Genomic DNA, 15,339 nt, shown 5'->3' with positions numbered 1-15,339 from the left:
TGACTGACCAAGAGGGTGGGACCCTAGGCTTTGAGCCCGCGCAAAGCCATTACTGAACTGTGTTTTGAAAGCCTGGCTAAACTGAGCTGTGTTTTTGAAAGCTTGGCTAGAACTGAACTGTGTTTTGAAAGCCTGGCTAAACTGAGCGGTGTTTTTGAAAGCTTGGCTAAAATTGAACTGTGGTTTGAAGGCCTGGCTAAACTTGAACTGTGTTTGAAAGCCTAGCTGGACTGAGCTGTGTTTGGACACCAGGGCTGAAGTGCGCTGGGTGTTTTTTTTTTTCTTTTTCCTGCTACTCTCCAGGGGACCGGGAGAGAAAGCAGCGGTTGAAGCCTGCACGGTGTAGCAGGGTTTGTTGTTTTGGAGAAGCAATTGGGAGAAGGAGGGACGTTCCTCCTATTCAATAAAAAGCTGCCTTATATTTGTTTTTGAGACAAAGGGGAGTCATACAGGAGTGTGTTTTTTTTTTGTTTGGGTTTTTTTTTTTTTCCCTTGGAAGAGCTGCAACCCAGGAGGAAAGAGGATCCACTTTACAATATGAAGCATTGATAAACAGTTCACTTTTACTTCTGTCTGTTTTTACCAGGTTGATGAGTTGTAATTCCGTCTTCGCTGATTGAGATTTGTTAAACTAGTCCAGATTCCAACATCCTTTATCAGCAAATGTCATTTACCTGGTCTCTGCGATCTTCTCATTAGCATTTAATACAAACTCACATACAAAATCTCTCTTCTCACTTAGTTCCCAAATGGGATATATCATAAAGAGCTATATGCAAGCTTTATATGATTCTTTGATACGTCTATGATCCTTGGTTAATCCCCCTGCTATTAATTCTCAGTCTCAGATTTTATAACCTCACAGCATGTCGCCGCATTATTGTCCAATTTCCATCTGTTGTACAAAAAGTTTTGCTTCTTCCGCTGAGTCAAATAGTTTTATACCCGATTGATGATTAACTCTCAATTTCGCCGGGTATAGCAGTGCAAATTTAACTTTCCGGCTGACGAGTTCAGAGCAGACTGGCGAAAACTTTTTTCTTTGTGCTGCCACTGCTGCCGAGTAATCTTGAAAGCATAACACTTTGCGATTCCCGCTGTGCAGCTCTTTCCCGTTCCTTAAAGCCTGTAAAATCGCATTTTTATGGGCAAAGTTTAGAATTTTGCATATGACCACTCGTGGTCTGCCTTCTGCCGCCTGCTTTTGGCCTAAACGGTGGGCTCTTTCAATTTTCAGCGGGCCCAGAGATTCCGGTAGTTCAAGTTCCTCTGCAAGCCATGTTTCCAAATATCTACTTAAGTCTCGATCTCCTTGCCCCTCTGCCAAACCAACCATACGCAGATTATTGCGTCTTGATCTGTTTTCTAAATCCTCAAGTTTTTCTTCATATGAGGCAATTGTTTTTTTCATCTGATTTACTTCGGATTCTAATGTACCAACGCGATCTTCAGTATCGCTGGCTCGCTGTTGATAAGCCACCATATCTAGCTGAATTTGATTTACACTGCTATGTAGCGATTCTAATTTAGTGTCCAATGAGCTGAGTTTTTTCTCCAAAATAGCTTCCAATGCTTGAGTGACTTCGCCCACTATCTCGGCGGCCCATGCGGATCCAACCGCTGAATTTCCCGGGCTCGCCGGCGCTGCCATCTTGTCCTCAACCAGCCGGCTCTTATCTTTCTCTTTTCTGGTTGATTTAGTCGCCATTAGCTATTGAGTCGATAATAAATAGATCCTCAGTCATTTCCTAAGACTTCCTCTTGCAGATAACAATCAAATAGACGATTTTAGGATGAGTTTTTCCACCCGATTATTGAGGAGAAGGCAGGAGCAATTTGTCTAGCGTCTGCTCCTGTGCATAGCGTCACGTGGTCCCCATCCTCTTGATTTAATGTAAGCCACATTGCGCCTGCTCATGTGGGAAAATGTGGGGTAAAAATGCACCAAATAAAATAAAATAAAAAAATAAATATTAGATTGCGGGTGACCGAAATCGGATGACGGTGTCTGTTGCCGGGTGACATGGTCCAGTGGCATTTCGGGAGGGGTGTCAGAGCACCGGGGGGGGGGGCTGTTTTGGAGTGTGAGAGTTTTTCTTTTCTTTACCAGCGCTGCGCTGTACTTCTCGGCGGTTGTGTTCTGTTGACGTTGGGGCACACTGTTTGGGGCGTGTTGCTTTGTGCTGGTTGGTTATTGTTGCTGGTGACGTACCAGGAAGTTCCAACGTCATTTCATCAGACAGAGAGCAGGAATGGCTCAAGTTTTTTGTGCCACGGAGTCAGCTTCAGAACGTTGGAGGTGCTTTTTATTATATAAGACTAGTGAAAAAGGCTCGTTTCTGACTGAAATGAAATGGGCGCTAGCAAGGTTGTCCTCGGAGTGTCTATGTTTGAGAGAGTGTGTGTTATAGTGATTGTGTGTGATAGAGAGAGAGTGAGGCCGGGTGCGAGTGTGTCCATGAGAGAGTGTGTGTGTGAATTTTCCTCGGAGTGTGTATGTTTGAGAGAGTGTGTGTGACAGTGACTGTGTGAGTGAGAGAGAGAGTGAATGTGCGAGTGTGTGTGTGTGTGATAGAGAAAGAGTGTGACTGGGTGTGTCCATGTGAGAGAGAGAGTGTGTGTGAGAATTTTCCTCGGGGTGTGTATGTTTCAGAGAGTGTGTGTGAGAGTGACTGTGTGAGTGAGAGAGAGAGAGAGAGAGAGAGAGAGAGAGAGAGAGTGAATGTGCGAGTGTGTGTGTGTGATAGAGAGTGAGACTGGGTGCGAGTGTGTCCATGAGAGTGTGTGTGTGTGAGAATCAGAGTGTGTGCCAGGGTCCCCTCCCTCCTCCCTCCAAGTTCCACGGTCCCTCCTCCCTCCGTCCGAGTTCCAGGCTCATCCCCCCTCCCTTATTCTGAGTTCCAGGGTCCCTTCCAGTTTCAGGGTCTCCCCACCCTCCCTCTGAGTTTCAGGGTCCTCATCCCAAAATCCTTTTGTCCTTTACCTGTTAAGACACAGTTTTTCCTGTAGAAACAGCTTTTGATGTGTTTCAGATGTAAGAAGGAAATAAAACCGACAATGTGGATGAGCAGCTCCTCGGTGTGCTTGGTTTGAGTGTATGTGAATGACGGCTGTGTTGGGGGGAGGAAACAGAGATTAACCAAAGGGCTTCCTTGCTTAGAGTGTATTTTATTTGCGTTCAGCAGCATTGCCGGAGTCGGAGTGGAGAGGGAGGGCGGCGAAACATTGTGTGAGCGGCTGCTGGAGGGTGGGTGAGGGTGACTGTGGGATGGGGCGGGGTCCAACGGCGATTTACTTTTGGTTTCAAATGACGGCTGCGTTGCAATGGGGAGTTGAAACAGAGAGGGGTTGGAGGGTGTAGCACTGGGTGTTGCGACTTTGGGGAGGGGTTGGAGGGTGGAGCACTGGGTGTTGTGAACTCGGGGGGTGGGTGGAGGGGGGAGCGGTTGCAACAAGTGGGGGGGGTATTATTGTTTGCAACTTGGGGGGGGGGTGTAGGGGTGAGGGGTGGTGACTTTGGTGGTGCGTGTGTGTGTGTGAGCGGTGCTGCCTCTTTTTTTTTCCTTTGTATCTGACGGAGGGGGTGGGGTGAGCTGCAGCAACGACCTGTTTGGGGGGGGGGAGTGGAGAGCGGAGCAGTGGGTGGTGCTACTCGGGAGGGGGCGGAGGGTGGAACACTGTGTGTTGTGACCTTGGGGGGGGGGGGGGGTTGTGGGAGCTGTGGCAACATGTGGGGGGGTGGAGGGTGGTAGTGTTGGCAACTTGAGGGGGTGTAGGGGTGAGGGTTGTTGACTCTGGGGGCGTGGGTGTGGGTGTGCGGCGGTTCTTTTTTTTTTGTATGTGACTGAGGGGGGGGGGGAGGTGAGCGGCGGTGAGGACTGTACAGCAATCTGTTTGGGGGGGTGGGGGGAGTGGATGGTGGAACAGTGGGTGGTGCGACTGGGGAGAGGTTGGAGCAGGGTGTTGTTACCTCGGGGGGTGGGTGGAGGGGGAGAGCGGTGGCAACATGTGGTGTTGGCAACATGTGGTGCATGGTGTTGAAATCCTCATTCGTCCTTGAGTGTTGGCCCCATCCTCGCCTGCCCTCGCGTCAAACGTGTTGACGTCGAGGGCGGAGCGATGCGATTGGTTGAGTGCCATTGTTCCGCCCTCGATGCCATCACGTTTGATGAGAGGGCGCGGCCAGCACTCTTGGACGAATGTGGGTTTCACCACCATGCATTTAGAACGTTGGGACTTGTGGAGGCTTCATAGAATGTTGGAGGTGCGTTTTATATATATAGATATAGCCACTTAGAAGTTGGATTTGATAAAAATCTATGGATTTCCTTATTTAGTTCTTATAATTTTTCTCTCTAATTTCCTCTTGATGGGGGCTATTTCACCAGTTATTCTTAAATGTTTTAAATGATCTATATTTCCATATGTTATAATGTATATTTCTTATTTTGTATTTTTGAATATAATACAATGTGAAAAAATTCTAAATAAAAATTTTTTTTACGCAGATGTAAAGTTTTTGAGCATAATTCCCACAGGAGTAATATTTGATAAATTTAAGGCTGCATGTTAATTGCAGTTAACTTGCAGGGCTTAAAGCAGATCTTCTTCTGGTCCCCAGCACCGTCAGTGATACTCATACACTGCCTTCAGCCTGCTCCAAGGCTTTCCCTCTGACCTGTCCCACCTCTTCTGATTCAACTTTTTGTGTCTACAGGGACAAGATGGGTCAGAGGAAAAGCCCTGGAGCAGGCTGAAGGCAAAGTATGTATATTGCTGTTGCTGTCGGGGACATAGTAACATACGTGGAGGGGAATTTTCAATATGACGTCTAAGTCTGAAATTGGACGTTTTACAAAAAACGTCCAAATCCAGAACAGGAAAGAAGGTCATTTTCAACAACAAAAAATTGTCTATCTTTCCCTTTTGAAAATACTGTCTGGAAAAACATTTTGTGATTTGGACGTTTTATTTTTTGGTCCATTTTCAAACAAAAACTGTCCAAATGCAAAACATCCAAAATAGAGGGGGAGTGGCTTAATGGTTAGTGCAGCAGGCTTTGATCCTGGCAACATGGGTTCCATTCCCACTGCAGCTCCTTGTGACTTTGGGCAAATCAAATGCACAAGGGGCATTTTTGGATATGACGACTAAGTCTGAATTTGGATGATTTTTGTAAAACATCCAAAATCAGAACAGCAAAGGTCATTTTCTACCAAAAAAAAGTCTATCTTTTCCTTTTGAAAATGCTGTTTGGAAAAACATTTTGTGATTTGGATGTTTTATTGTTTGGTCCATTTTCAAACAAAAAAACATCCAAATGCAAAACGTACAAAATACACAAGAAAATCTACAATAGAGTGAAACCATTCACATGTTCTAAGTGTGGTAAAAGCTTTGGTTGTAATGTAAATCTCAAAGTGCATCAGAAAGTCCACGACAGAAACCATTTGCATGTATAGAGTCTGGTAAAAGCTTTGGTCAGAAAGTAAACCTCACAATGCACCAGAGAATACACACAGGAGTGAAACTATTTACAAGTGCTGAGTGTGGTAAAAGCTTTGGTTGGAAAGAAAGCCTCACATGGCATCAGAGAATCCACACTGGGATGAAACCATTTACATGCACTGAGGAGGTAAAAGCTTCAGTTGCATTGGGACCAGTAATTAGGGAATGTACACTCTTACTATGAAGTATGGAAAAATAGCACACCCCCCTTGAGATTTAGACGCACTTCTGATGGACTTCAGAGAAAAACGTCTAAAAAGAGGCTTCGAAAATACTGATTTGGACGTTTTTCCAAATGCAGACTTATGTCACTTTTTGGACGTTTTTCTCTTTTGAAAATGAGCCTGACAGTAACATAGTAGATGACAGCAGATAAAGACCTGTATGGTCCATCCAGTCTGCCCAACAAGATAAAAAGACTTGATTTAAGGTACACCCATGGGGGGGGGGGGAAGAGAGGGAAGGAGAAAGGGAAAGTTGCTGGACTGTGCATGGGGAGGAAAGAGAGAGAGGGAGATGCCAAACTGTGGGAGAGAGGGAGGAAAGTGGAGGAATAAATGCTGATAGTGCATTGGGGGGGGGGGGGCAGGGACGGAAGGGAGAGAAGGATGGCGAGAGAGATAGTAGACTTAGGGGTGGAGGACAGGGAGAGAGATGCAGTGCAAGAGGGGCAGGGATGCTGTCCAATGGGGGGGAGGATGGAGAGAGATAATGGACCTGGGAGGGGGGGAAAGGGATAGATATACTGCACAACTGGAATGAGGGAAGAGATAGGGAGAGATGCTGGACTCAGAGGGGTGGAGAGAGGGAAGGAAGAAAGTGAGAGAGAGATAATGGACCTGTGGGTGGAGGGGGAAGAAAGAGAGGTGTTTCACTTCGGGAGTGGAGGGCGGATAGGAGGGAGGGAAGGAAGAGAGGGAGAGAGATAATGGACCGGAGGGAGAGGCTGGACAAATAGGAGAGGGAGAGAGAGAGAGGAAGGAAGGGGAGAAATGTTGGATCTGGGGGTGGGGTGATTAATCTCAATTAAAATTGTAATCATAATGTAGCTCAAGATAAAATATGTGCCTGAATCACAATTCCGCTCCAGTTCCATTCATACTACACTCCCCAGAATGACTAGACATGGACTGAGTAAAAGTCAGTGATATCTTGGGGTGCGCCTACTTTTTACACGTGCATGGCCATGGGCAATTTTATAAGAGTACATTTCCACATATAAACATGCTTTACATGAGAAACAGCTATAACATTACCCTTACAACATACTAAAACACATTCGTAGTCAGGATTTAATAAATAGTTGGATCGGACATAGACTGGATATTATTATATCATGCAGTAAAATATAAAAATATATTTAAATAATTAGACATCCAGCCTACCTCCGGTCCAATTATTTGAATATATTTTGATATTTTACTGCATAATAAAATAATTTTCTTTAACAACATATACTAGAAAAAATAAACAGCATTAAAAATATATCAATATATGCAAATTCCAATGTGCAGACCCCAAAATAGATCAACATAGCTTCTTCATCCAGTGTATGGGAAAATACATTTCCTAACGAGGCTAAAACATTGGAATTAAACAGTTTATATTATACAGTTTAGCTCTAGATAGTTTGTTGTGTAGGTTAAGGCTATAATTTCAATATATTGTACCTTTTTTGTTGACTGATGCTCCTGACTGCTTGAGTAAGTAGCTTCATCCATATCTGAATCACCTCTGTCAGAAAAATCCATTGATTCTTTTAATCCAAGCCTTTTCCCTTTCCCTTTGTTATTATCTGCCAAGGCTTTTTTCTTCTCACAGATCTTGGACATTTCTGCTGGAGAAGCCTTCCCATAGTACTGTGACTGAAGTGTCCTGTCACTTATATGGTTACTGAAGAGGCTGGTTATGTGGCTCTGGGAGAGGCTGGCACTTTCAGTCCTAGAATCCTGGGAGCTCAAACTTCCCTCTCGATTACCCCCAGATGAACTCCCCAAAACAAGCTTCTGGTAAACCTGCGACTTGCTGTGCTCTTCTGAAGAGGACTCTGCTTCATTGTCTTGCATTAAAGAAGAACTCCTCGAATAACTTTTGGTTCCGTTGTGGAGTTGTACAGGGTTTGATGACACTAAAATATGAAGATTAAAACTGAATAATAGGTAATGGTTATATGTAATACTATACCCCAGCACTCTCCCTTGACTCACAATTTTACCACTTCAATCGTAACAATGCTAATAAGAAACTTTTACATCCTCATATATTTGAGATCATGAAAAAGATGAAAATGAATATTCTTTAATAAATTACTATAGGGATGTGCTCAAACATATTAAATAAATCAGTATAGCATTTTGGTAGCCATGTGAACATCTAAAAAGAGTGAATGTGAGATCTTGTGAACATTTTTTCTTTTGGTTATGAAGAGGATAATTTTCTGAACATTTTCTTCTACAGAAAAAGAACTTTTGTGAAATTACCCTATGGTTTATGCACATATAATGGCCCTTTTACTAAACTGTAGCAAAATTTGCAGTTACTACGGCTTAACATGAGATTCTACTGTGAGGTAGCTGCAAATTTATGTGTCGCCTACTGGAGGCATTACCACTATATTTTATTATTTTATTTAAACAATATACAAGTTGTAATAACATACTTGTGAAACACAGAGATCATATTACAAAAAAGTAAAGATCCTTAATAACATAACAATCATATCTCTTCCTCAGACCACAAGCCTTAGCAAGGGAGAAGGTGGTGAAAATCATATAGGAGAAATTACAAAAAAGAAACATTATCTATTAGTTAGTGGCTTTACTTCTGATGTTTCCTCGTCTAATTCTTTTAGTTATTCTCTATTCAAGCTTTTCCTATCAACAAAAATCTGTAGCTGTTCTGGATCATAAAAATATACGTATTATTCAAATAGTTGACAATACATTTACAGGGATAAGCAAGTAGAAATGAAGCCCCCATCTCTCTCACTTTCTCCCTCAGTAACAGAAATTTTCTCCGTCTTTCCTGAGTTGTTCTAGTAACATCAGGATAGATCCATACTCTTTGACCATAAAATGGTTTCTGAAGATTCTTAAAGTATAATCTCATCAATGAGCTTAAGTCTTGCTCAAATATTAAGGAAACAATGAGCATACTGCAAGTCGCCACTTCAGTTATTGATTCTTCCAATATAGCCGTCAAATTCTGAAGATGTATTTCATTACCCTCCTGCCCAAGTGCATTTTTCTTTGAAGGCATTTTTAAATAATAGATTTTATTACAGGGAGGGATGGCTTAAGATGGTAGATTCAGATTCTCAGTTAAGTATTTTTTAAATAAGTCATTTGAAGATATCCCAGATACTATAGGAAAGTTTGTTACCCTAAGAGTTAATCTTCGATTATAATTTTCTAGCTGTTCCATTTTTCTATGCACCATCAGTTTATCTTTTATCAATGAATCTGCCGTAATCTTTATAGTCTATTTCCTCATAATTCTGAGATATTTTTCCATTGTTTCTGAACGTACCTTATCCAGGGATTCTGTTAGCAATGTCATTTTAGTCCCAATTGAAGTAGTTTCTCGAACGGACTTGGAAACAACTTGTTTTAAATCCTGGAGAGCTTTCCAAATTAAAGTCAGCGTTATTTCTATAGGAGCTGCTTCTTCCACGCTTTCTTCCATTACAAATTCGGGAGAGGCACTGCCTGGCTGAGTGGTTCCGTCAACGCCGACCGTTGCTTCAAGCACTCCTTGCTCTCTCCTTTGTGTAGCCAGGCATGGAGGTGGAATAATCCCCGGGGGCAAAAGAGAGATATCTAAACCCTGAGGCGCCGGCGCTCCTACAGCGGGTCTCGCCTCACCGGATTCGCGAGGTTGATTCATTACAAAGCGCTCCAACTTTTGCTGCATCGGGGATGAAGTCCTGACCGCCGGCAGCTGGCCCTTGGTTGTCCCCTTTCTTTTTGGTGTGTGGCATCGTAAGAAACAATAAGTTTTAAGAAACAAAGTTCAGAGGCAGCGGGAGCGTTTTGTATGTGTGTTAGATCGCCATCTTGCCACCGGAAGTCCTGAGCCAAACAGGGTAATTACCACTATATTTTATTACAGGTCATGCATTAATATTCAGATTAGCGTGCAGTATCAGTTCCCAGTTAATGCAGAAACACTTAGTACCTTCTATTTAGGAGGCAGTAAGTGGTCCCGCATTAACTCTATTTGGTATAGGCACTTAGCACATGGTAAATGTAGCATGATAACTGCCAAATGCCTTCCACCCCCACTCTGCCCATGCCATACCCTCTCATACAAAAAGCATTTACGGTCTGGTTTACCATGTGCTAGCTGTGAATACTGCAAAACCTTAACATGGTATGCACTAGCAGTTAACGTGGGGTAAACTAGGATTTTAGGGGTATATTCAAGAAAGTGTGTCAAGAATTAGTGTGCAAAACTGATGTTATAGAACAGATCATATGTCAGCATGCATGTGCCCATTAGGTGCAAGCACTTATGTTATGTCAAAGGCTGGAGTAAATGGTTGTGTCCAAAATTAGCAGTTGTGTGCATAAAGCAAAGTTACTTACCTGTAGTAGGTGTTGTCCGAGCACAGCAAGACAGGTATCCTTACATATGGGTGACATCATCACGAGACGGAGTCCAGTGCGGATGCTGCCCAGCATTCTACAGCTTTTAGAGGCTTTTGGCAGCGGCCCCATTGCACATGCATGGGTTCCTTCCTGTGCAATGCATAAGCACGGGACACTCAGTTACAAAATAGCTAAAAAAAGAATGCAGGAGGAAGTGGGAGGGTTGTAAGGATACCTGTTCTGCTGTCCTTGGAGAACTCTTGCTACTGGTAAGTAACTTTGCTTTCTCTGAGGACAAGCACTACAGTGGTATCCTTATGGGAATTCTTAGATACCAGGTTCACCGAAAACAACAACAGTAGAATAATAGAGTCTTGCAACGGCAAAATAATGTTGAACCAATTAACCTCAAACTATATAGAAACTGGTTGTGAATGTGCAGTCTCAAACTGAATAAAAGAGAGCCTAGGAGGGTGGAGTTGGATTCTAGACACCAAACAAATTCTGAAGGACTGTCTGGCCAAACCAACTATTGCGTCAAGTATTCTGCTCAAGGTAGTAATGAGATATGAATGTGTGGATTGAATCCCACATTGTAGCTTTGCATATCTCCTCAATCGAGGCTGACCTTGTGGCGCTATCAACGCAACCATGGCTCTGACATTGTGAGCTGTGACATGTCCCTCAAGAGTCAGCCCAGCCCGGGCATAAGTAAAGGAGAAGCATTCTGCTAGCAATTGGATAATGTGCGCTTACTGACGGATGTCCCCAACCAGTTGAGTGGACCATGTATGGGCTTTAGTCTGCTCTAGATAGAAGGCTAAGGCTCACTTGCAGCCTAAGATATGCAGTGCACTTTTGTCATGATGGGCATGAGGTTTTGGGAAGAATATTGGCAAAATGATTGACTGATTAAGATGGAACTCAGACATCACTTTAGGAAGGAACTTAGGATGAATGCGGAGAACTACCCTGTTATGATGAAATCTAGGTAAGGTGGATCAGCTACTAGAGCTTGAAGCTCACTAACTCTGTGAGCTGAAGTGACTGCCACAAAAAACATGACCTTCCAGGTCAGGTACTTCAGATGACAGGAGTCAAGTGGCTCAAAAGGAGTTTTCATTAGCTGGATGAGGACGACATTCAGATCCAAAGACACCATGGGAGGTTTGAGAAGAGCATCGTCAACATCAAAGTTTGAACGAAAGTAAACTAGAGGCTGTACAGAGATGGGCTTGCCCTCCACTCAATGATGATATGCACTAATTGCAGAGAGGTGAACCCTTACAGAGTTGGTCATTAAACCAGAATCAAGAGAGGCAGAAGTACTCCAGCAGTTTTTGTGTAGGACAAGATAGCGGATGTAGGGCCTTGCCCTCACACCAGATGGCAAACATCTTCCTGTTAAACATGAAACACCTCTTAGTGGAATCTTTCCTGGAAGCCAGCAAAATCTTGGAGACACCCTTAGGCAGTTGCAAGGAGGCAAAATCTATGCTCTCAACATCCAGGCTGTGAGGGCCAGGGTCTGGAGATTGGAATGCAGAAATGACTCCTCGTTCTGCGTGATGAGTGTAACAGTCCAACCTCCACAGATCTTCGGAGGACAGGTCCAGAAGAAGGGGAAACCAGATCTGTCTCGGCCAGTAGGGCGTAATCAAGATCATGGTTCCTTGATCTTGTTTGAATTTCAACAAAGTCTTCTCTATGAGAGGGTACACATACAAGACACATGCCCCTAAATGTAGAAGGAAGGCATCTGATGTTAGACTGCCATGTGATCTGAGTCTAGAACAGAACTGAGGGACTTTGTTGTTGAGATGAGTGGCAAAGAGGTCTACTGAGGAGGTACCCCACACTTGAAAGATCTTATGGGCTACGCCCGTACTGAAAGACCACTCGTGTGGTTGCATGATCCTGTTCAGCCTGTCCACCGACAGTTGTCTCTTCCTGCCAAGTATGTGACCCTGAGCACCATGTCATCATTGAGAGCCCATTGTCACATCCTGACCGTCTCCTGACAAAGGGTAGTATATTGCAACCCAGTTGTCCATTTGAATAATTTGGTTTGTCAGCCAATCTCTGAAAGCCTTTAGAGCATTTCATATTGCCCAAAAGACTTTAGAGCATTCCATATTGCCCACAATTCCAGGAGATTGATGTGGAAGGACATCTCCTGGAAGGACCAAGTTCCTTGAGTGTAAAGCCAATCTACATGAGCTCCCCATCCCAAGCTGAATGTATCTGTGGTCAGTACTTTTGGGGAGGCAGAATTTGGAAAGGTAGTCCCAAGGTCAAATTGAACTGATTTAGCCACCAGTGGAGAGATTTTTTTGAGCTGTGACACAACCACGATGGCATCCTCTAGATTCCCCGTGGTCTGGCGCCATTGAGAAGCTAGGGTTCGTTGGGCTCTCCTGAAAAGGTGCCATGCCAAAGATGTAATATGTACTGTGGAGGCCATGTGCCTAGTAATCTCAACATCTGCTGAGCTGTTACCTGCTGGCTGCTGCAAACCTGATCAGCGATCACCATGAGAGCAACTGCTCGATCCTGAGGAAGGCTTGAGCATGCACTGTATCTAGCAGGGCTCCTATGTATTCCAATTGCTGGATGGGTTGGAGATAGGACTTTGGGTAGTTGATTACAAACCCTAGTAATTCCAACACCTGGATAGTTGTCTGCATGGATGCTCAAGCACCCTCCCACGATGTGCTCTTGACCAACCAATCGTCCAGGCAGGGAAAACACATGCAATCCCAGCCTGCGTAGCGAATCTGCAACTATTGCAAGGCATACCCTGGGCATGAGTGCAAGGCCAAATGGCAGGGCATGTAGTGGTGCTTCCTTACTAGAAATCGGAGATATTTTCAGTGACTGGGGAGTATTTGGATGTGGATATATGCATCCTTCAAGTCCAGAGAGCATAGTCCATCATTTCCTTGAATCATGGTGAGAAGAGTGCCCAGAGAAAACCATCCTAAATTTTTCTTTGACCAAATATCTGTTCAAGGCTCTCAGGTCTAGGATGGGACAAAATCTCCCCATCTTCTTGGTTACAAAGAAGTACCTGGAATAGAATCTCTGCCCCTCCTGGCCTCGTAGAACAAGATCGACCATATGGATATGAAGAACGGAAGGAAGTTCCTCTAAAAGTATCTGCTCATGCTGGGTGCTGAGAAGAGACGCTCGGGGTGGACAATTTGGAGGTGTTAGTTGCCAATTGAGAGCGTAGCCCACTTGGACTATTTGGAGAACCCACTGGTTGGAGGTTACAAGGGGCCACCTTTCTTGGAAAAATTTCAGCCTCCCCCTACCAGCAAGTTCTCTGGAATGGATACTATGACAGCAGCTATGCTTTCCTGGAGCCAGTCAAAAACACACTTTTGCTTGGGGAGCAGGTTGTGACTTTTGTGAATGTTTTTGGAGGGCCCAAGGGCGCCGAGTCTGGGGCTGCTGTTGAGGATGGGTAGAAATAGTAAACCTACGTCTTTGATAATAATAAGATCTTTTTCAAGACCCATCAGTGGGGAACCTTCTATTATCGGGGTCCGCAGAAGGAGGTTGCTGAGAGAGGGATTGGATAGCGTCAGAGTGCTTCTTAATGAGGACAGTGAACTCCTTCACCTTGCCCCCAAAAAGACTGTCTTCCTGGCAAGGTACGTCCACTAGCCTCTCCTGAACTGCAAGTTCAAGGTCAGAGACATGCAGCTATGAGAGTCTGCGCACACTCACAACCAAAGTAGAGAATCTGGATGCAACATAAAATGTATCATATGCACCTCTGGCCAAATATTTTCGGCACCCCTTCTGCTTCTTGGCCAGCTGCTCCTGTGGAAGAGTGTCTGCAATGTCTATCACACTAAGAACCAAAGACTGCAAGTATATGCTTGCGTGAGGCTGGCGGGAGACTAGCATCGAGGCCTGATAAACCTTCCTCCCAAAAGAGTCTAAGGTCCAGGCCTCTCTGCCTGGGGACAGAGAGGTATTAGACCTGAAACTCCTAGCCCTTTTGAGAGCCAATTCGACCACCAGGGAGTAGTGTGGCAACTGGGCTTTCTCGAATTGGGGAGCCTTCTGGATCCGAATCATGGAATCTACCTTCTTGGATATCACTTGCACAGAGAGAGGGATCTCCCAGTTTTTAATCTGTGCATCTCAGAGAATCTTGTGCAGAGGGACTGTCACAGCATCTCTTGGCAGAGAATTAAACTCCAGGACTTGAAACAACTCAAACCTAAGTTTATCTTCCATTTCCAACTTAAAGGGAATGGCCTCTGCCATTTCCTTGACAAAACAGGGGAAGGAGAGAGGCTCAGGTGGAGACTTTCTTATCTCATCAGGTGGCGAGGGGTCTGAGGGTATGCTATACAACCCCCTCCTCTGAGAAGTAGTCTAGCTCTTTTTCAGACTCCCATGGCCGGTTTGTGTCAGACTCATTGAAATAGTCCTGGTGGGACTTCTCAGGCTGCACCTGTCTCAGTTGACTGGAAGAACGTCCAAGCCTTGGGGATAGTTGCTGAGGTGCCTGCTGTCTCCACTTTGAGGAAACTTCCTCTCCTGATATTGAGTGTTGCCATGCATGGAGAGGCACCGACACCAATGCCTCTCGAGGCAATGAAATAGGAGACCGCTCCACAGGTGAGACATAGGCCTTAAGGTTGGAAAAGCTGAGTGATGTGGCTGGCGCAAGCAATCTCAATGCCTCAGCACTTTGTAGCTGTAGCAAACCTGCTAATTCCTCCCTAGGTGTGGCCAGGAACTGGTCATCGAGGACAGGCATGATAAGGTCAATGATTAAATACACGTGCATGTGCGCAGATTCACCATGGGAGTGAAGTGACAAGGAGCCATGTGCAGTTATATGAGACTCTACCTCTTATAAGATTATAGAGTGTTTCTCAATACACTCTCCAACATATATTTTTGTGAGATTTGAATAGTGTGGAGAAGGTGAGAGCCTAAGTTTTTTGACATATTGAATTTAAGGCAGCATGCTGATTTTTTCCAATAATTAATGGTTGCTATCTTCAAGTTCTTAGTCAGTTAATTACTTTTCCCACTATTCATTCTGCTTCTTGTTTTAGATCATTATTAAGACTGGGGGGTCCTTTTACTAAGCCGCATAGGCGCCTACATGCGCCCAATGCCTGTCAATTTGGAGTTACCACCCAGCTACTGCGTGGTCCTTGCAGTAATTTCATTTTTGACACATGTCCGCAACGCGCGCCAGAAAATTATT

At 44.4% G+C, this 15,339-nt stretch overlaps 1 protein-coding gene across 1 annotated transcript in view; it reads right to left on the bottom strand.

The window, feature by feature from the left end:
- Positions 1-15,339, bottom strand: part of PTPN13 (protein tyrosine phosphatase non-receptor type 13) — a gene marked incomplete at its 3' end in the record, with an annotated part of 651,945 nt that overhangs the window by 215,583 nt on the left and 421,023 nt on the right. Inside the window, 1 exon segment of the mRNA XM_030190609.1 lies at positions 7,179-7,636. Within this exon segment, the coding sequence (XP_030046469.1) occupies positions 7,179-7,636 (458 nt within the window).

Source organism: Microcaecilia unicolor, chromosome 2 (genome assembly GCF_901765095.1).
Source record: "Microcaecilia unicolor chromosome 2, aMicUni1.1, whole genome shotgun sequence".
In the NCBI taxonomy this organism is placed as follows: Eukaryota; Metazoa; Chordata; class Amphibia; order Gymnophiona; family Siphonopidae; genus Microcaecilia; species Microcaecilia unicolor.
This window is presented reverse-complemented; position numbering and strand designations above follow the sequence as displayed.